Raw genomic sequence first — 22,805 nt, 5'->3', positions numbered from 1 at the left:
TCAAGTAACTATCATGGCTCATGAAAATGTCTTCATGTACTTTACTAGAAAACTGAACCTTTAATAAGATAAAAACAGAATAAGGGAAAAGATTCTGTTGAAGTATTATAACTTACAACCACTACAAGAAGTTGGACCATTTCTTGGAAAAGATTCATTTTATAACTTGTTCCACAGTTTATCACAAAAACTTTAGAAAAGGGATGATGACAAAAGCACAGAAACACACACAAGTATTATAAAGAAATTAAATCTGCTTCATCATATCCCCCTCTTCCATACCTTTGCTTTACATACAGCCTAGCCACATCACATAGTAAACAAACATGCTTCAAAATTAACAACTGATGCAATGAATTTAAAAAAAAAATTCAAGAAAAAAAATCTTCCCAATAACAATTTCATCTTTAAATGCTATCTTCTTAAGGGATTCTCTACCTCATTCCCTAACTCAGACATACCCTTCTCTGCCTGCCCTGACTGTTGGCACTAGGATTTGTCAGATAATTTCTGCTTATTTGTGGTTTTATATACCACTATTTGAAAGGTGACAATAAAAATTCTAAGAGCTGAACCTCAATCAAGTATTTCAGAAGATACAGTATGTTGTAGAAACTACAGTGTTGTGGTGGGTGAAGGTATTGGGTTAAGATATCATCTAATTTGTGCAGAATAGGCAGGACTAAAGCTGGAGGGTTAGGAGGAGACAGCCAGAAGAGAAGGCTATGTGAAGGTCTTTGCTTTTTCATGGTGTGGAGTGATGGCTGTGCAACTGTTCAGCTAATGATACTTGATGAGACATATTGCCCTCCAAAAGCTGCAGTAAAAAGGAACAATTCAATGGTGCATTAACTCCAATATTAATAATCTGTATTAGTGTCTGTGCCTCCCTCCATGGTGCAGTGGTCAGCTGCAATGCTTTGTAGTGTAGCTCTGGTTGGCAGGGGATCAGAACTATGGAGGGAACAGAATGCCCAGTCTGCCAAGGCTGGGCTTAAGCAGGATGGTGCACAACAGCAGCCCCAGCACATGAGCAATTTACCAGTATCGGACAGATTTACAGCGTGAACAGAAAAACCTTCCATCAGCTGTGCAGCAAACACAGCCACGTGCTATCTCCACACTTCACATGTAAGGCTGTTTTTAATATCTGACAGTAGTAAAGGGAAACAGAAGTCTTATTTTAGAAAGTGACAGCATGACAACTGCTCTGATGAAGGGCAAACTCAGTGTGGTATGAGAAATGAAGCATATACCGTACAAGAGTTCCATATAATCTGCAAGTCACCACTCTGAGTGAACTCAGCTCAGTTATCTCTAGCACTGACAACAGTCATCTCTCATTCATCAAAGTCTTCCCTTACTTAGCAAATCACTAACCAGCTGAACCCCCTTCTCCTTATTTTAAGATCAGTGAACGTGCAGAAGCCAAGTTACTGCTGCACAGTTTCCTAGGGACATCACGCCAATGACAAACCCAGTGTCTCCACCTCAGACTACTTTCTTGCTCAGAAATAGACCTGTATTTCCCATGTACATGCAAGTATACAGACACTGGACATACGAACAGACAAATAACCCACAGTAAGGTCACCCTCACTGCATATAACCCAACTAGAAAAGTGTTGCTTTCCCTACACACAGAGATACAAAGCCAAAGAGGCAACATGTCACACTAGCTAAATAATTGGCTAAAATACAGAAACAACCAGAAGTGTACGTGAGCTGATGCTGAACAACAGAAAGGACCTACTTCCTCTGTCAAAGAGTCAAGCAAACTTTCAGAGATCAAAAATATTTATCAAAGTTATGTCCTGGCTTCACCAGGTGGCATAAGATGAATAGGAGCTGCCTGCATTTTGGAGGAGAGATAGGGCAAAACAAATTTTACGTCCATCCAAAAATAATAAAGTTAGCTTTATGAAATCTCACTACCTAATAAATCAAACTCGGAACATAACAGGTTAATTAAGTAGTTCCTTTCTTTTTGTTGCTATGAGATATCTGCCTTCAAAGAAGAATGTCAGTTATGCGACTGTATACAGCTCAAATTCCCCGATTTGTATTGCATTTCCTTTTCAGTAAGAGATCAAATATACGAATGCTTTTCAAAACACGTTTCTGGAAGTATTGTTTTTAAGTTTTTAATTTTTTTTTCCGCTGTACTTTAAAAGCCCCTCTCTAGGTCAACAATGGATTATGTTTACAAATATACTTCCTTTGTGCCTGAATTTCGCTCTCCTGGACATCCAGACCACGTTTATTTCCAAACAGGATGTTTACCTGAGGCAGGGAATATGAATTCTGTGAGCATGTCGTAATTACGCGGCTCTGGAAACTTTTAGTGGAGTGTAAGTGACATCACTGACAGAACATCAACAGGAAGGGCAGGAAGTGTTTTATGTTTTTGCACTGTTTGGTGTGATAAAAACAATAAAAATACCTATTAGCGTGTGCTGCAGTCCTGCTGCATCCCGTATCCGTAACCTAAACACATGCATCACCATTGTCAGTAAGCAGCCTTCCATTTATGCCAATGAATTACATTTATATATATTTTTAACTACTTATCTATACAGATAAAAGTATATCCATCACTACGTGTCATAGAAGTTGTATGCTTTGAGGAATATGAAGCTGAACAGGTTTACTTATTATTTTTTAATTAAAGCGTAGCTCGTGTATGGATTAATTTCCACAGGAACCTTCTTTTAACAGTCAGTATAGCAGACAGGAAACTGAACACCGGATATTCCACAAAGCAATAGTCATTTTCCAAAATTTTGGAAAAAAAAAATTTGGACACCTAGTGAAAGCAGATGGAATAGATATCCTGTCTGTAGTTTAATTAATCAGACTTAAATCATCACCAACGTAATGATTACAGGCAAACTGAAACAGCACGTAGCAGACTGGTCACTGCCTCTTTAGTGGAATCAAAATGCAGAGATCTGGAGTCTTGGTGGGGACAAGAATGAGGGCTACTCAGAAAGTAATGCCTTCTATCTTATTCTGTTGGCCTGTGATGTCAGAGGCAGATGTTGGAGGCATGGCAGCAGAGGCTGAACTTTCCCACCAATATTCCATTACATTTTGTTTCCGAGTGACAGATGGCAGCAGAGGGGCAGTCTGACAAAACGGTGTCTGACATGGAAGTGCGTATGAAGCAAAGGTGTGTTACTGAGTTCCTCCATGTGGAAACAATGGCACCCACTGACATTCCTGACACTTGCTGAGCGTTGATAGAGATCAAACAGTGGATGTGAATACATTGAGGCGGTGGATGTGGCAACAGGGCGTGAAGTTCTGTATTTATTTAGGGGACTGGGAGAGCAACCTGTGTACCAATAAAAATAAATCACAAATGGTTTTACTTTTTTTCTGCAGCATATTTTTTTTCTAAACAGTACCATTTTAGAAGAAAGGATAGCAAACACGCATGCTTCAGCCTAGCTTTACAGCTCACTCATTGCCTAGGGCACTCATCCAGAGGACAACAAAGACATTCAATTTTCAGGCTGAAAACAACATTGATTGAACCTGATCTACAGGTACCTTGGGGAACACTTGAACTGCTTACACACTGAACAGAAAGCAGGAACCTCAATGGTATCTGTGCTCTAAAATAAAAGTGAGATAGTTCACTCCCTAGAGATGGGCATTTTCGGTGACATGATCCAAAAGTCTATGAACCTCTGTAGGCACCTACACCAAATGAAAGCAACATCTGATTACTGGGAAAGGAACTGTTTAAGGCACTTTCTACTTCACGCACACTAAATTAAGCAGTTCATGGATCTGAGCCTCCCCTCTCCAACAACCTTTAAACCCAATCCAAATTGCACTGGTTTGTTGGAGGCAAAATATGAGTCAATCAATAACAGCTGTAGTTGATGCCAACAAAGGGCTGTTCTGCCTCCTTTCCTCTTCCCACCAGTGGTTGTATGCTCAACTTATGGATGCAAGAGTGAGGGTGCTGAGACAGACAGGAACACACAGCCAAAAACAAAGGGAGCAAAGCTTCCAATTTGCACAAGCTTGGCTCTGTTCAAGCATACAAAACCAACGTTGGGCATTTCATATTTGATATACAGTTTACAAGGGAAAATTGTTCTATTTTGAATTTAGACTAAAAATGTCAAACACTACCAACAATACATTCCTCAGTAACAGGGAGGGGTAAGTTGCCTATTCTTCACATTTTTCTTTACAAACTAATAAGTTGGTCACTCTGAAAGTAAGGCCTTCTATTTATTTCCACAAAAACTACAACAGATGTCCAACAACACTACTTGATACAGCAAATTCTCAGCTACAAAACGTTTTTTCAGTCACCAACATTAGCTATATTAAGATCCCCTTTTACATTGTATTAAAACCAAACAATTGAAAAACAAATAGCTCACTAAAAATCCCAGTTTGTGGCATAACAACAAAACAACCAACCAACCAAAAAAAAAACCCCAAGAAAGTCTGTTTTCACTTACTGCTAAGTGAACAGCATAGTAAAAAGAACAAAGAACAAAGTATTAGAATATTCTGAAACAGCTACTAACAGATTCTACAGCAATATCTGTAGCTACTAGCGCTGCCCACAGCAACTATTTATAAGTAAACTCATTCTTTAACAACTCTCTCAACTCAGCTGCGCATCTAATCACACAGAGTGAAATGAGCTATTTTCACATTCAAATAACGTTAGCTCAGAACTCCATCTTGTTGTCCCTCTCTACTCGGCTCTTGTGAGGCCCCACCTGGAGTACTGTGTCCAGGTGTGGAGCCCTCAGTACAAGAAAGACATTGAGATTTTGGAAAGGGTCCAGAGGAGGGCAACTAAGATGATCAGGGGGCTGGAGCACCTCCCCTATGAGGATAGGCTGAGGGAGTTGGGCTTGTTCAGCCTGGAGAAGAGAAGGCTGCGGGGTGACCTCATTGCAGCCTATCAATACCTGAAGGGAACCTACACCCAGGAGGGGAGTAAACTCTTCAAAAGGGCTGACAACAGCAGGACTAGGGGAAATGGTTTTAAGTTGAAGGAGGGAAGATTTAGGTTGGATGTTAGGAGGAAGTTCTTTACTAGGAGAGTGGTTAGGCCCTGGAACGGGCTGCCCAGGGAGGTTGTGGATGCCCCGTCCTTGGACGTGTTTAAGGCCAGGTTGGACGGGGTCCTGGGCAACCTGATCTGAATGTGTATGTTTGGTGGCCCTGCTAGGCAGGGGGGTTGGAACTACATGATCCTTGGGGTCCCTTCCAACCCGGGTGATTCTGTGATTCTGTGATCTTCCCAACACAAAATAAACACATCATACATATTTGACCCACACTGAGCAAGGAAGAAGTGAATGGGCTTACCTGTGAAAAATACCACCCGTACAACGGAAGCCACTTTAATCCATCTTTCAAAACATATCGGACATGCCCAAGTGCATTCTGCCTAATTGCCAACATGTCCGCAATAATCCAATCAACTGCAAAGACAAAAGCCAAGAACGTTTAGTTAAACTAGTTTATACCTGCCACTGATGAAAGAAAAAGCACATTTTGTACAAAGAAATATAATTACAGGCTTATGTGCTAGAAGTTCTGATGGAAAGCTCATTAAAGCAAGGCTGGAAAGAGACACAGCAAACAGATGAGCAGATTTATAAAAGCGTTATGAAAAAATACAAACCTGTACACTGATGATTTGATAAATATATTATATTTTCTTTATTTTTTGGCAAATCCCCATAGATTATTACCTAAAAAATAAAAAATGAAGCATTATTTTATTGTTTATAGTCATTGTATTAGTCAGTGATAAGAGTGAATGAGGTAATTACCTATTTTCTAAGAAAACTGCCAGAGAGCTAGCATCATTAATCCCATTAATTTATCAGAATCCATCATGCATACAATCTATTTATCAACAAGGAAGTTAATACTAATTAATTAGGGCACAAAAAGTTTATTCTGTAATTATGATTCAGCCCCAGAATGGGATCCATGGAAGACAACTTACATTCACAAGATCCCTAATGCAATTAAAGTAAAAGCAACCTTCAGACATGCATTAAAACATTGTTTAAGTTCATAAATCTAACATACAGCATATGCTTCATCCAGACACACGGTTATGAGTTCAGTTCAATTTAAAGCTGTAAGTTCTCCTGAATTAGATAAATAAAAAAAAATCTCAACCATTTGCCACAATTTTAACCATCAAGAACAAGCAAAAAAAAAAAAAAATTAAAAAAAATCACAAGATGGGAGGGGGAAGGAGAATAGGAATATCTTTAAGTTGGGCTTCCGGTTTTATTATAATTTTGTAATGTTTTTCTCCATTACTTTAAGATTCACTTTTCAACCTTGCAGTTTTTCTCCCAAGTCTATTAGTGGGACAACCTCCTGAGAGTGTGATTAAAAGCAAGAATTAGTAATCCAAACAGCTTATAAAAAGGATAAACTCAGGTTTATTACACATATAAAATGAATGAAACCATTTCAATTCTGAAGTGAGGAACGTCTATAGCAGTAAAGCAGATACTTTCATTATCTAACTCAGCTGACTTTTCTATCAGTAACACTTCAGGTAGATTTCCACCCCACTCCCCCAATACTAATAGGCTATATTCTTCATTTCTAGAAATCAGCTGTATTAAAGACAAATTCTTCTTCGATGGGACAGCACTCACCAAAACAAAAGCACTACTTGGAAACTTTACCCACATATCACCACCAGTTCCACAGCATGGACTGTCTGGATATTTTAGCAAGAAGATGAATCTAATATTCAGAACTTGATCAAAATCACTTAGCGCGCTAGATCTCATATTCATCCTTACAGCATCTCTGAAAAATCTGCCTGCATCTCAGTTAATCTGTTACACCAAATAGATAACTTTTTGTATTGTAACACTATACAAACATCCCACAAAAATCTGTGTTCACATTCACAGTGTTACTTATCTGCAAATACAGCTGCACTGTTAACCAAATTTGTTTTTAGGACAAGAAACAATATCTTGGCAAATTGAGACATTCAGTAAATATGTGAACAAGAGATTGTCCAGTGTACAGTAAAGAGAACATGACTTATTTGAATTTGGAGGAAGGGAAAAGGTTTGATACAAGAGATCACTACAACCAAAGGTCCTGAATGCTATCTGTGCTTTATAAAAGGTAAGAAAATATGAACAAGAGGAAAACAAAATCTGCCCTTGATGCTCTAAGACCTATTCCACAGAAGAAAACAAAACAAAACAGGATTTGAAATGCATAATTTATTATCTTAACTTCTAAAATTTTCTACTTTTAGTGTACAATGTCAAATTCCACTGTAATCAGAACCACAATTCAAAGCACTCACTTGTGACTACTGCATAAGTAAAAAGAAATATAATGGATTGCGTCTGCCAAATATAACAGTTAATCTGCATTACTTTTTATTTCAATAGGATTGGATGCAGTTCACTTTTTAATCCCAGAGGAACACCCTCTCATTGTTACTGTGAGTAGATTTCTGTGTACAACATACAGCCTACCGTAACGGTTAGCCAAAATATGTTTGCATGTAATGAACCAACACTTTGTAACTGCGACAAAACATACAGCCATATGACTGTACAGAACTGAAAAGCTCTATTTACAATTAGTTCTCATGAAAGACAAGAAAGGATATTTTACTTCAGAGTGAAGGAAAGAGTGAGAAAATCTGAAAAATCTATTGTGCCTGCCCTACTGGCTCAGCCTAGGAGAACGCAATAGCTTTAACTGCTCCATCACTCAGTTCAGCAATCTCAAGAAAAGGTTTCCGCAGTTCACTAAAAGCCAGCAAACAGCTATTCACAGATTTGATGCTCATGGTCAGGAAATGAGGGCTACAAACTACATGACATATATTACAACCAGATAGGAGTGGCACCATCCAGCCTTATTGCTTCAAGGTTCCTTCAGCTCTCACAGGACACTCCTGCTCTGCAGGCAGCCATACAACATTCCTTCTAAGAAGCTGCTGCTTTTTTCAACGTTTCCATAATAAATCATGAAGAGTCTTGCATCCTGCACAACAGTTGTCCTTCTCCCTCTCAGATGATGCCCACAGAATTCATCTGCTTGGGGACATGCAGGGGAAAAGTCCCTTCTGAGCAAGCCTTCAAATTCTGTGAATCCAAATAAATCGAAGTACCTAGAAAAATTATAGCTGAAGGATGAAACACAATATTCTTCTTCATGGTCTACAAAAAAAAGCTGACCTTGTGCTACTCCTTGCAGCAACATCTCCATAGAATTCCCTGCTGCCACAGACCGTGCAATAGTAACCAATTCCTTTTCAGACTGCTAGTGCAGAAGGTATCTGGGGAACACAGTGAAGGCAAGCATTTGAGAACTTTATCAAATGGAAAAACAAGTGTTCACAGTGCCAGGTTATGCACATGTCCCTTTTGAAGCAACCTCAAGAGTTCATAATAGTGGTCTTCCAAGAAGTGCAGGAAGTAGGAACATTTGCAGACACTGTCTGGCCAGCATCAGGCAGAAGGCACAGGATGTAGCTGGGAGGCAGCTTCCACTTTCAGGAGAAGCTAACACATTGCATTTCAGATATTTTATGCAAGATCTCCAAATGCCAACAGCATAAATACATACACATTTCACATATGTATCAGTTTGAAAGACTGAGAAGGTAAAAGTGCTGTCTGTCACAATGAAGCAAGAGAGGCACCCATTCATTTGAATATGTGCTTTCTTGTTTCATTAAAAAAAAAAGCAGGAAAAAAAAAAGCAGGAAAAAAAAAAAAAAAAAAAGCAGGAAAAAAAGCACAATGAAGTCCAGCAGAGAAAAAAAGTTGAAAGGAAGACCAACACAGCAAACAGAGATTTGAGGGAAAATAGTTAAAATGCAGATTTGTAGTCTATGATTACTGTTGGTATGGGTCTTTCTCATTCATTTATATAGCAGTGCCATCAAACTCAACACAGACTGGGCTCAGATAAAGGCAAGTGAATGTTAATGGGTTCCCTTCTGTAGAAGGGCCAGGACCCTACTGTCCACAAGCTCAGCAGGCACAAAGCATACCTTGGAGCTGTCAAGGCAGAGAAAGCCACAAGTTCTCCCACAGAGGAAACTTACTAACTCAGTGATAGACCCATCCAGGCATGCAAATTGGGGCTCCTGGGTGATCTGGTAACCCAGCTTCTGCGTCCACAGAAGCTTCTGCTTCTTCCAGTGCAACTTATTCTGCCAAGGCTGTAGAAGTGTGGTAGATTGCAGAGCTATGCAAAGCAGCCCTACATGGAAGCCACACTTAAATACACTGTAATTTGCAAAAGGCTTCACAGCAGCAAGGCAGACACCTCTGAATAAGGTTTCTATTTCTTGCTTAGGAAGCCTGCACACATTAAAGAAAATTAAATAATCATTTAATAAAATAATCATTTAATCACATCCTAGCTGCTACAGCAAGTAATTCAAGAGAGAAAAGTAATCACACTATCAAAAGTCCTGCATGCAGGCCAACTGGTGACCACAAGGAACTCCTAGCAGAGAGATTACCTTAATATGATAACTGGATGTGGTCAGTCATGTGAGCAGCTCAGGAGCTGACCTACACACAGACCTGGCACCTCTGCTTCAGTGGCAGGAAAGCAACACAGCCGGCTATTGGTGGTAAAAGCACAAGCCATCTCCTGTGATGTCCTATCAGCTCCCCTCCACCCTCCCTTTCTTCCTGTTCATAGAAACCAGGTATGAACTGTGGAATAACGCTTACTTCTTCACTATTTTTTCAGTAACAGAAGGGATGTGCACTGGAGCACATGGCAGCAAAAAAGGTGGAGTGTTCAGAACAGGAGAAAAGTTAGCTTCAAGTGCAAAGGCAACAGCAACTGGAGAGATGAATAAAAGCAGAGATACAGTAACAAAACATTCTTTCCCTTTCCTGGAGGAAGACAAGAGAAACAGAAGACTGCAGAAATAAATCCAACACTTCATTTAAAACAATCATATACACTTTATGCATTCAGCTTTGCTCTCCTTAAAACATGCACTTCTCTCCACTTCCCTGTTTCTGCCAGACTACTTTTATAACTTGGACTGCAAGCTCTTCAGAACAAGAGCTTCTTTGTTAGCTGTGCACTGCTACAACTGGAGTGCTTATTAAAATAATTGGTATCCTAGGATGCATTTTGCATCTTTTTGGCAAAGAGACTGGAAATAATTCTGTGGTGAAAGGGAGGAGTTTGCATCAACAAACCTCCTAAGGAACCGCTAGATATGGCTCTGAAGTCAATGCACAACCCTGGGCAAGCTGACTTCTGCAGCATTGCTGCTGTGGTAAGAGAGCTACTGTAACAGTACGTGAATTCCAATACTACAGGTATCACGTGGGAAGTTGTTTAAATTCCCAGTTCTCCTAAAATGCTGTCTGGTGACACAACCAGCTGTTCTGAGCTTCTCAACAAAGTATCTCAGAGCACAGAATCTATTTGTCCTGCCTGACAAGGAGCAGGCTCAAGGCAGGACACAACTAGGGGCCCCTGCTTGATGCCACAGATTTCACAAGTTTCCAGATGCTTTACTGCAAGTACTTAAAAATGGTTATCTTTCTTCACAGGAGACAGGTAAGCACTTTTATTTTCATTTAACAAATCCACATCTCACTTTTCTATACCAGAAAGATACAAAACTTCCCCCAAGCAGCAAACAGGATGCTTCCAGCATTTTACAGCCTCATAATACTGCAAAATTACTTTTAAATAATATTTTTCTTAAAAATCCTTTTAGATCACATACAGTTTTTCAGGAATTATATTATTGCTACACCTCATAAGCGCTTTAGTCAAAGAGACTATCTTAACACAAAATTGCACAAGTCCAAGGTCAACTGTTCAGGCTCAGCACCAAACCAGGCGGGGAAATATTGGTGGTAGGTGGACAGCTGGACTAGATGACCTCTTTTCCAATCTTGATGATTGCACGATTCAAACCATGAAAACATTTAATATTTTTAATAAATTAGTAATCAAGAAGTAAAACTTCATAATCGTGTGCATTCTACTATTTCATATTCGGACAGAAAAAAAGACTTTCAAATAATTAGGTTATAAGAAGTGAGTCCTCTAATTTTCTAGTTAGTTATACAGTAAGTTACTTAACTTTCACTGTAGTCAGTCAGTAGTTGGTAGTTTCACTGCCACCACTGCACCATAGTAAATCATGCAATGGCAATAACTAACACACTCATTCCAACATAGGAAAAAAACCCCACTGTTCTGCAAGATGAAAGAGGCATTTATTATAGATGAGCACTATCATTCCTTTAACTGGACTAGTTTTGTTAGTAATTCCTGCTTGCCTGGATCTTTCACATATGCTACACAGAGGACTGAGACATTAAAGACCTCTAGCATTACCTGCCTGTTTTTATAGCCCTTCTCAAATCCTCCTACAGTGATTTACAACAGAACACGACAATTTTATTCACAGATTTATTTCCAATCTGATCAAAAGCCTAATTTTGGGGGAAACAAGTTGTCACAACACAAAATATGCCGGGGCAATTTCAGTTTGTATTTAGTTAAACAATTCACAGCTACATAGATTCAGATATGGAACATAACCCAGAAGTGGAAGCTCTTGGCTTCTGGCGTAGCTCAGTGCTGCAGAACGGGATTCACAACACCGCACTACTGAGCCTGCCAGCTTTGAATTGCCAGGATATAGGCCACTGAAAACAGATGCAGATCTTAAATCCCATCCTGCCCTAACACAGCGCTCAGTGCTTTCAAAAGGTTCATCTGAGGACGGGGGATTCTCTTTTCTGAAAACACACTGCTAAATGCAGCTTTTCAAAGAAGTGTACGTAGAAAGAACTGAACTGCTACAGTGCATCGGTACAGCCTGTGCTCATAAACTCATTAAGCTGAAGAGAGCACCATCATTTCTTCCTTTTTATTTTTTTAAATAGAAAAAAAAAAAGGGCTCAAACTGTTTTCGAGGTTCCCAGCCCTTCCAGCATACATTCAATACCATTTGAAAGTGCTCTTGTTTCTTTAAACAAGTACTGCACATATTTCAGATACATATAACATATGTGATGTGAAAAGAGATTATTTATAAACTGAGATTTTCACGGAAGGGTTTTTTTTAACATCTGGCACCTCAGTATGATGCAAAGCCTGCACATGCCTTCCAGCACAAGAGTGGAAAGAAGTTTCATGTGTTTCATTATAAGAGAATGACATTCCCATACAATCCTTAGGCATCTCTGAAGATTTTTTCCTCAGATTTTTGTCATTTCCTTAGAAGAAAGGAAAAAATGACCCACATTCAATGTAACTATTGTTCATGTTGTTACTCTTCTGTAGTAGAAAATACGTAATGTCTTCACCCCCACAATTAAAAAAGTTACAGCACATATTCTGAAAACTTAATCCTTTGGCATCTCTCACCAGCAAGAAGCAAGCAACCTTGTGTTGTGATGTTATTCAGTGTTCCTCCAGCAAGAGCTCTTAATAATGAGTTCCAAAATGGCTTTTAACCGTGAAGGACTCCAAAGAAGAGTTCATTAAATCCTTACCTGTAAGATTTGTACAAGCGAGCACACCAAGTACAGACTGAACTGGTACAACATTATCAGCAAGTCCGCACACACAGGGAAGGGGAAGATGAAGAAATCACTTTCACTGGAATAACCCCTTCCATGCATTTTTTTCAGTACGTATTTAGAATTTAAGCACAATAGGCTTCTAAGAAGAGGCAAACCCACCTTTACAGAGCAGAAGATACCAAGGAAGGCATCTGAGCTGGCTCTAATTTGGCTCCAGACCCAAATACAGCAAACTTGAGTCAGCTTCAAGAAAACCTGAAGTTAACATCCCTGTCATACCTTCCTGCACCACCACAGCACAGAAATGAGCAAGTTCACCTGCACCTCGCTCAGCACTGTGCATCATGTTTGCTTATGCAAGAGGAATGTGCATGCCCTCCAGATTGCCAAGTAGCTTCAGTAAATGGGACCAAGTCTTCAAACTCAAGAGGAAAACAAGACTCTAACTACCACAATACAGTTGGAAGTCATGCTGTTTTTCTTCACGTTTAGGTACCTGCTTAAATACAGGAGCTCAACAAAATCATAGGGAGTTTCACAACCGAAGCAAAAAAAGAAAGACATCAAACTAGCATGAAGCGTACAGTTTTCTAGTCTCACACTGAGGAGCTAACTGCAACAGGGCAGATGACAAGTAGCAAGTGACAGATATGAAATGAAGAAAAGAAGAAAATAATTTCCGTTTTTCATCCCAAGTCTCTTCAGAGCATAAATTCAAACTGACAGAACAAAGATTAAAGAATACATTTCCCCAGAGTAGTTATGCTTCCTCATAACTGTAACATCAAAATCTTTGACATCTGAGCCTACTTTATCTAATATAACTAAAACTGAGGGAAAAAAAAGAGATGCTCTGTAAGCCTGAGGTAAATAGATTGCAATAACTGGAGTCAAACATTTAACTAGGAATAGAACCTTCTCTTTGCAAGAGTCTGATGGTACAGCAGCAGGAGAAAAACTTCTCAATTAACAATCACCCTTATGTAAAATATCTGGATATGTTATGCAAGAAGAAGGAAAGAGCATGGAACAAAGAAAAGAAAAATGTATATCAAGAACTCCATGGACCACCAAAACATCATTAAGCACAAAGAGAGAAAAATGTGTGAGTTATATGTATAAGTTTAAAAATGCTTTTTCTTTTTTTAATGTGATAAATAACAATTGTACTTGCAGAGGTAACAAATCAGGCAAGACTTGCACAATTTACATTAAGAACTGAATACACTATAAGGCTAAACACATTTTAATTTGAATATCTTAACAGAAAATTTAGAAGTCAAACTACGAGGTTGTAAAACTCAGTGGCTAAATACTTGGAATCTGAACTTCGTAAGTGCTTTTAACCCCTATCCTTTGACTCCTCTTCATATCTGACAAGCACTGTTTTTTTTTTAATTATTATTATTATTAGGATTTTCTGAGGTATACATCACTGTTTTTAAAATGTAAATATACACAGCAGAATGAGGGGAAGCAGCTTTAAACTGGAAGAGGATAGATTTAGACCAGATATCAGTACAAAATTCTGTAGTGTGAGGGAAGTGAGACACTGGAACAAGTTGCCCAGAGAAGATGTGGATGCCCCCTCCCTAGAAGCACTCAAGGCCAGGCTGGATGAAGCTGTGAGCAAGCTGGTCTATGGGAGGTGTCCCTGCCTATAGCAAAGGATTGGAGCTAGATGGTCTTCAAGGTCCCTTCCAACCCAAACAATTCTATGATTTTATGATATTAGTTTTAAATCAAAGACAGTATTAGGTAAGGCTGACATAAAATTCAGGTTCAGTTGTGATTTGTCAGTTAGAAAATAAATGTCAGGCAAACCTCCACATAAAACTTCTGAATTACGAACCCAGACAGCAGTAGTTTTGGTGCAGGTAACTAATAACTTGTTTCAAAAGCAGCTAATGAAATGAGTAACCAAAAACTCCTATTCAAATATCAGAGGGTGGGATGGAGAGCAGAAGCTGCAATGACCATGCTATATCCCCACATTACATTCTCTCCAGATTGTCCCTGTGCCAGAAGCTGCAGCATACGACAATCCCAGATGATGTCCAAAAGAACCGGTGTCACGATGGATTTTCACCTTCACGGCAGTAACCAAAGGCAGTCAGAACAAAAATTAAGATATATGCAAATATATCTTCATTGAAATCTAAAAAAGAACGAGCGCAAAGCTTATGCACCTCATGTATCTATTTTTGTTGCCTCACACCACAGCTGAATGTAAGAGTCTAAAATTAGATATCCATTTCAGTGTGAAGGCAGAATCCCTTAGGCTTAGCAGGTATCATTTAATTTCTTCTACTACAGCACACAGGACTTTGTTGTAATACTATAAAAGACATGCACACCTGGCGAGAGCTGCTGTCTGAAATCTCTAATGAGATGAGCCAGAGCAAGCTGTCTTCACAGAGCCAGCACCACAGCAAGAAAATTTCATTGCAAAGAGCAGGGCTTCTTTCTGAAGTTTACCACACAAAAATGATTGATTACATTCTCAGTTTCTCTCTTAGCACAGCACCAATCCCCAAGTGTTCATCACATTCCCTGGATTTATTTCATTACTTCTACCCTTAGACAAACGATAGCTTACAATTACCCTTACCCCCCAACACGCCTCCCCCAAGAGCTAACAGCTTCACATCGTGCCTGTATCACCTACAAGAGCTGCTGCTGCCCATAAGCCAAGCACAGAGCAGGACTAAAAGAGAAGATGCAAGCTCCCCCAAGCTGCTCCTCCTGCCCTTGGGGCTTGCCTTACCTGCAGCAACGTGCCTCCCAGCTCCAGCACCTCTCACTACTCACTCCCCCATCCTCCAAGCTGTCAGGCCAGCTCCAGGGGGGAGAGCTCAGACCTCACACACACATCTACAGAATAAGGCTAAAGAACGATGAAGCGCAGCTACAGGCACCTTCTTTGCAAACACAATCATGGAAGGATGATAAGCAGCATTTCCTTCTAACTTTCTGGTTGAAGCATTTGCCCAGGTGTTCATCCTGAGGGCACTCAGCCCCCGTCACATCTCTGGACAGAAAGCAATTAGAAAAGGAACTTTTTCTCTCCTCAACAAAGCTGTCTCACCAGCAAAGATGCTGCCCTGGGAATAAAGACCAACACAGGCCTCCTAACTCTCACTTCTAAACAGAAGGCTGTAATAGTGAGCATCTCTATCCTCACCTTTTGCACTGAGCTCTCCTCATAGACCTCTCAGGAAGCCAAGCACAGAGCCCAGGCTCTACTTTGCAGGATAGCACAGTCAACAGTTCAGTAGTACAGTTCAGTAGTACAGTGTCTCTGCGAAGTTTTAGTATGGCTCAAATCCTAAGTAGTTTCCAATCTTGCTGAAACATGGCAGTACAAGCTTCAATATGAACCTAGGAAGTGTGTTTCGTTGCTCACCTGGGATCTCACGTTTGTTTTTTTTTTTAAATCATTGTTAGAAACATCACAGCTCTGCAAAACAACACTGAGGTTGTATTTGATTCCAACAGCCCTTGCAGAGTCCTGTTTTTCCTTGTCAGCACAGAATTTCACGACGCCTTTAACGAAAGCACCACTTCCAAAAATTCCTGTTCAGAAGGAAGTGGGGGTAGGGCAGGAGAGCTGACACAAGCACTGAACAAAATCCACGCACGTTAATTCAGTCATGGATTTTGTTCAATTGTCAAATCTTTCAGATGGAAAATGATCCTTTAGGAAGCAGGACCAAGTGATGATTTCTTCACCATCACTCCATACAAAATAACAAACACAATTACAACAAAAAAAACTGAAGAACATTTAGTCCTCAGCTGACCTGAAACATGCGCACAAACACAATAGGCATTAATTTCATCACCCTGACAACAACTGGGATAAGATGCTAAGAGTGGTAGGGAGATGACACCATTCATCACGCTGAATTACTGGTCCTTTCAGCCCTTCAAACATCCTAACCAAAGGCACATTCTCAGTTATTTCAGTTTCCAAATTCCATGCTAAGATGTGATTGTTTATTGTCTGTGCTGTCTGAATGCAGGAATCTGAACTCCCCTAAAGCAGTGAAGACAAAAGCAGTCAATCACACTGTTCACATGCCACAGGATGACTTGGAAACTTGGGGCCAAACCTACAGCTACCACAAGCAAATGCAAGTTCTCCAAAGCACAGGAACTGCACCTGTTTGCATCAAGGACTACTTTGCCACATTGCTGATCAAATCAACACTCTTCACTCTAACTTCTACTCACTTCACACTGAGTTCAGGCATTTCATATATATCCTTCCCAGAAAAGTGTATAGTAGCACCTTCTGCAGCTTCCAGCAGGACAGGTGAGATTCAACATAACTGCTCCCTGCTCCACTTTTCAATAGACCATCTTTACAGTTTTGCTTTGCTATGACTTTATAATCCTGGAGACTGTTTGAAGAGTACTGTCACAGTGCCACACGTAGATGAATTTTATATATTTATAGCTCCTTAATAAAATTCATGGATATTTGCCAAGCTGCAATTGCACCAACAAATCTACAGAACAGAGTAGGATTTCTCACTTTATAGTCATAACATTTTTTTGTCCAGTTTATCTAATTTATAGGACTGGCAGGTCCTGGCTTACTCTTTTTTTTTTTGTACTCTAAATACTGGTTCTTCAACTCTCTAAAGCCAAATCTTGCATGATGTCCTTGCAATATGATTGCTTTCATTAATGCACTTACAGAATTCTAATATTACTGGAAAACCTATACCAACCCCCTCTTAGCTCAAGTTCTACTTAGGTTTTGAAAAACAAATCCTTTTGGTGGAAACAAATTAGCAGAGCTGACTAAAAACTTAAGACAGGAAAGTATTTATAGTATAAGAAAATTAAAAAAATACAAAGAAAAACACAGACCTCACAACTTTTACTTATTTCATGTGCCATTCTTTACAATGTAAATACTCAGTACTAGTCCACAATTACAGCTCTGTATTTATTTTAGATCTCAGGTCAAATACTTAAGAGAAAGGGAAATTGTTACTCTTTCAAGGCTTCCTGTCCTGCAGTTCAAAGCATCATCTTATCTAGCTACATTTCACAACTGAAGTGTTTGCTATGAAGATAAGAAGTCTTCCTAACACCAACTGGAATTTCTGGTTTAATAAACTTAGCTAAAAACACCCAAGTCAAGGAGAACAAAAGAAGAACAAAGTCCTCGTGCATACGGTTGTGAGGGAAAGACTTTATGGGCTAAAAGCTGTTGGTGCACAGAAACTTTGTTCCCTAATAAATAAGATTTAAAAAAAATAAATCAAGATATGCAGCTATTTCATTCAGTATAAAAGTAATCCATGTTCAAGATTCAAACCAACTTTTGGCCTATTAGCACTTATTTGCAACTTATTTAGCAATTATTTGAAGACAAGACATCTCAAATATTCATAACAGCCTTGGAGTACTACAGCACTGAAAAATTACAAATGGACTAAACATAACAAGCCAAAGAACGCTAAGCTTTCTATTAAGACTACGATGTCTTAATCCTGGTAACACATTACAGCGGTTTTAACGAAGGTACATGACATAATATTCTTATGTTCTGAAGGGGAGATTGCATTTAATGATGCTACACTTCTGCATCCAATTAAATGCCTTAAAGCATTGGGTTACTATCCCAACCTCAAATACTCAGGCACACGCTTAACTTTCCACTGTGAGTTTCAAGTTAAACAAGTTCAGCTCTTGCATGAGCAAGTCTGGAAGGACACTCTCTTTCTCTTCCTTAAGCAAATGGGCGATACTCCCAATTAAATGAAACAACTCTTAAGGATTGTCCCTCCTACCTCTCCGTAAACATATCGTGCTTTTCATGTTTTTATTTAGCTCTGAGTCTCAGTTACTATCTTAACGGATGACATATGCTGAGCTGGTTTTGTGGGCCCTGCTCTGTTTTCAGCACTGCCTGTACCATTTTATCTTTCCCAAGATCATCCGCCATTCACTGACAAAGCACCTCTACTTTCACGCTGCTCTAACTGATCACCTGTACTAGACCCCCTCTTTCTTTTTCATGAACCAAGTTTTATTCATGTAATCAAAGACAGGCAGACAATGGAGGCCTTTTTGTCTATTTTGGCTGTCAATGTCCTTTCTATACTTTAACATGACAGGCATCTTTTATCAGAAGTTCTAAGTGGCTGCTACTGTGTGCACATTCTTTGTAGAAAACCTGAATAATTTTCCTGTTACAGTTTATATCTTCATTTTCTGCTCCCTCATCTTTCAAGAGGTTGAATTAGACTACTGCACTGCGACTTTCAGCAGCTAATTACTGATGTGCATTACTATACATCAAAATGCCTGCAATAAAGATAGAAAATAAGGGAGATAAAACACCAAGTACTTCACCTGTGAATTACTGTTGTGTGTGTGGTTTTTTTTTTGTTTTTTTTTTTTTTTTTTAATCACAAGTTAACTGATTTGGACAAGATGAAAGAGTGAGGTGTCACGAGCTACAAGCTGAGTCAATCAGTAACTAATGAAGGCTAAGAGAAGACTTCATTTCCTTTTGTACTCTTTCCATTCAATCTGATGTCAAAGTGTGCCATTTTGCGCTCTCTCTCCAGCTGCCTTTGTGGGTTTCCATGAGAGCTGTTATTAAACAGGCCTACAGCTGCAGCTCAGGAGCAGAAATTAGCAGAGGCTGAGCCTGATTTTGAAATAAACATATAATAAAACAGGAGATGAATAATTAAGCTGCAAGTATCAGGGACCTATTTACACTAGCTCTGTAACTTGCCAATCAACATGGAAATGCTTGTTATTCTTGACTTCCAAGAAGCTGACACTAATATAGATTTCAATATGCTCAGCCAGACTGAGGCTCAGGAAACACCCATCATTTGCTTAAAACCGTTCTTTGAATGCTGAATTAGAAATCTCTTTATTTGCTTTACAAATTTCAAACAAATATATAGTTCTTACAACCATTTAACATGCGATGAGAAAATGGTGAAGCGCAGCATTATTACTTGCACCCAAACTCTCTGGTAAGGCAGGACAGACTGCCAGCTCTGCCTTCTAGACCTCAACCTTCTTGCTCTGCTTTCTGAGGTACTGAATAACCACAGCCCATGGCTGAGCCAAAAACAAAGGCCTAAACCCAACAGCAGGTAAACTGTGACAGAAGTGGGAATGTGTAGTAATGTAATGTAGATGGACGAAGTGCAATTGCAGTCAGTTACATTTTTATCCACTACCAACGTAGCACTGTGGATGCGCAAAGCAGGCCGCATGGTTCAAGCGTGCAACAAGGCTGCCAGCCGAGCACTGACAGCGCATGACCGGTGTCACGTTCCTTCAGCTTCCAACCTGTAAAACGAACACATCACCGAGACTCGGCGAAAAGCATCGCTTGGGGAGAGGCGGGACACGGGCACGACTCTTCTTGGCTCACCCAGAGCCTCTGCCCTCCGAGCGTTAACGTGCGCAGGGAAGGGCCGAAGCCCGCACCTGCACACAGCAGCAGCCCGCTTCCTCCCCACGCCGGGCGCAGCTCCGGGGGCGGGGGCAGCCCGGGACACCCAGGGAACGGGGCGGGCTCAGCACTGTCTCCCGCCGCTCCCCACCGGCCGCCGTGGGGAAGCCCCGCGCCGCGCCACCGGCTCACCTGCACGCCCGCGTAGTTCTCGAAGAAGAAGAGCACCATGCTCTGGTAGATGGTGTACAGACGGTCGTCCACCTCGCGGTAGAAGCGGGCGGGGAGGACGGCGGAGAGCAGGCGCCAGGCGCCCCAGGCCAGCACGTAGGTGGGCGCCGTGCCCATCATGACGGCGGCGGGCAGGAAGTAACGCATGGAGTATGTGTGCAGCACCAACGACAGCAGCATCTTCCCGCTCGCTCCCGGCCTCACCGGGACACCCACATGGGCAGCGCGCTCAGACACGGCCCGCCGGGCCCGCCGGCCCCATCGCCAACGCGCTGGGCAGGGCAGGGCAGAGCAGAGCCGGTGGGCGGAGGGGGAAAGCAGCAGTAGCGGCCGCCCCCAGCAGGGAGGCGCGGAGCGGGCACCGGCTCACGGCTCCCCGAACGCCGCCTCCGCCACCATATTGCCCGGCCGGGGGAGGAGCCGCGCCGGCAGGAAGGCGGCCCCTCGCCGCCTGCGGGGAACTTCCGGGCCGGGCGGGCGCGGGGCGGTTCTGAGCGGGTGCTGAGGGCGTCTGGCAGCCCCGACCGTGGATCTCTGAGGTGGTTGCGGCAGCCCCGCGCCGCGGGAGCTGTGCTGGAGGCGTGTCCGGTGGTACAGCGAGGCGCTCTGTCACCTGCAAGGAGCGCACGTTTAAACGCGGCATGGTGTAATTGAAGCCAGCTTGGTTTTTTCACCCTCTCGGTTTCTGCTGGTGCAGCACTAAGAACAGGAGATGTGTCGCTTCCACCAGTTCCGAGCACACGGACAGCCCTTATGCATCTCCTCTGCCCTCACGTTGCAGCTCGGGCCGCATGGTAACCCTGTAGCAGCAGCCCTGAAAATGCAAAAATGCGATAGGTCCTGTAGAAAGCTGCTGTGTGTTCTCTAAGAGGAAGTTTAGTATGAAATCTGAGTACATGGAGAAGTACTTACTCCTTGTTTTGTACAAAAACCCCTGAAGCTTGCAAAGATATCGTTTTAAAAAGAAGTGCGTGCTCGGTGCCTTGTGTAAAGATTCTGTTCCCTTTGCCAGACTGTAACTCGGGTGGGCCGCTGTTGTCCTTAGCTGCTGTTTACCTTATGATGTTTTTTATTGAAAGTTCTCTGCAGTGAGATCTCTCATTTTCCATGCTCCATAGCTTTTGTATTTCTAACAAAGCACTTTTTTCCCTGCTCCAGAAGGAGGTGATGACAGACGTTCTGCCAGTCCCCATCAGTGTTTACATTTCTGTCCCCACTGAGTGAGTGAACGCACCACCCTGGCTCAGGACTACCAGGAGAGGCACTTTGCCCATCATGGCCTCTTTTGACAGGCACTTATCAGTTATATTCCAGGCAATTCTAGACTGGCTAGATGGAAAATTGAGTAAGGAGCCTGTTTTGTGCTGCCTACAGCATGTCCACATGGAAGAGAAAGCAATTCACGACAATGTAGGATGGAGAAAGTAGTCCAAATCAGTACAGAGCAGGTAAAGCTAAGGCCAGGAAGATGCAATGAGGTATACACGAAGAAGCACTCTTGTGCAACTGGAGTGGTGGGACAGGCTTGGGAGGATCCAGACATGCTGCTTCACAAAGGAGACTTCAGAGAGGCTAGGTTTCAGGGCAGCTAGGTGTGCTTGGCTAATTACACTGCAGTTAAAAGTAGAAAATGTAGATCAGCAGTCTGTTAAATAGAATGTGAGCTAGAATTGGGAAATGGCAGAGGATTGAGAAAATGTGGAGAAATTCAGCTGGCTGAACTTAAAGGCAGAGTGTGAGCTTGTGAGATGAGATTGAAGTCTCAAGTGAACAGAATGAAAATCTCTGTTATAGTGAAGAGACTGTGAAAGGAATAAAAGCATTTGTATGAAGGAATAAACTTGTGACATCTGATTCTGTATATTTAGAATCGTATATTTCCTTATAGAACTACTGTGGAGATAAGTTCACTCATACTTCTGAAAAACTTGGATATTATTAAAAAAAATCTGCAGAAATGAACAATTCTGTCACTGGAGGATGGTTTGACTATCATGTAAGATAAGATAAGAACTGAAGGCACGCATTGATCAAAATGGGAGATAAAATACCAAGGTCAGCAAGCAGTAATGCACATTCTGTGCACTGAACGCATTAGAAGTCTAGTGGGAACGTGGTACCAGATTCCATAGAACTCAAACAAGCAGTTTTAATCTGTCATTTGCTGATATAGTTAAGTGCATTACTTTGCAACCTTAATAATATTCTTTCAATTTAGGATTCTAGAGGCCCTCTTGTATGTGTGTTTATATACATGGCTATTGTGTATTCTTATCTTGAGTCTGACTTAGTCCAGTAATAAAACTGAGCATCAATACCCATTGAATTCATTATATATTAAAAGACATTCTTTACAGGTTTAGAGTGGTTGCCCCTTGGTTCCTTGGAGTGTTGTTTCTTCTGTATTACCAGTGAGCAGATAAGACTGCCTGATTTTTCTTTGCTGCATTTTGCATTCTGCATGTTTATATCATGCCTCCTCTTTCTTTTTTTCTTTTTTTTTGATTTATTTTTTCATGTGACACTTCTTCGTTTTCTTAATC

At 41.1% G+C, this 22,805-nt stretch overlaps 1 protein-coding gene across 1 annotated transcript in view; it reads right to left on the bottom strand.

Moving 5' to 3' along the window:
* Window positions 1–20,649, bottom strand: part of AGPAT5 (1-acylglycerol-3-phosphate O-acyltransferase 5) — a 56,882-nt gene extending 36,233 nt beyond the window's left edge. Inside the window, exons 1-3 of the mRNA XM_048936985.1 lie at window positions 20,224–20,649; window positions 5,672–5,741; window positions 5,353–5,468 (exon numbers count right to left, since the gene is read on the bottom strand). Coding sequence (XP_048792942.1) covers window positions 5,353–5,468; window positions 5,672–5,741; window positions 20,224–20,442 — 405 coding nt within the window. The 5' untranslated portion in view covers window positions 20,443–20,649. The remainder of the gene's footprint in view (window positions 1–5,352; window positions 5,469–5,671; window positions 5,742–20,223) is intronic.
* Window positions 20,650–22,805: the final 2,156 nt, after the last annotated feature.

Source organism: Lagopus muta, chromosome 2, assembly GCF_023343835.1.
Source record: "Lagopus muta isolate bLagMut1 chromosome 2, bLagMut1 primary, whole genome shotgun sequence".
In the NCBI taxonomy this organism is placed as follows: domain Eukaryota; kingdom Metazoa; phylum Chordata; class Aves; order Galliformes; family Phasianidae; genus Lagopus; species Lagopus muta.
Note: the sequence above shows the minus strand (reverse complement) of the source record. Positions and strands in the feature narration are given on the sequence as shown.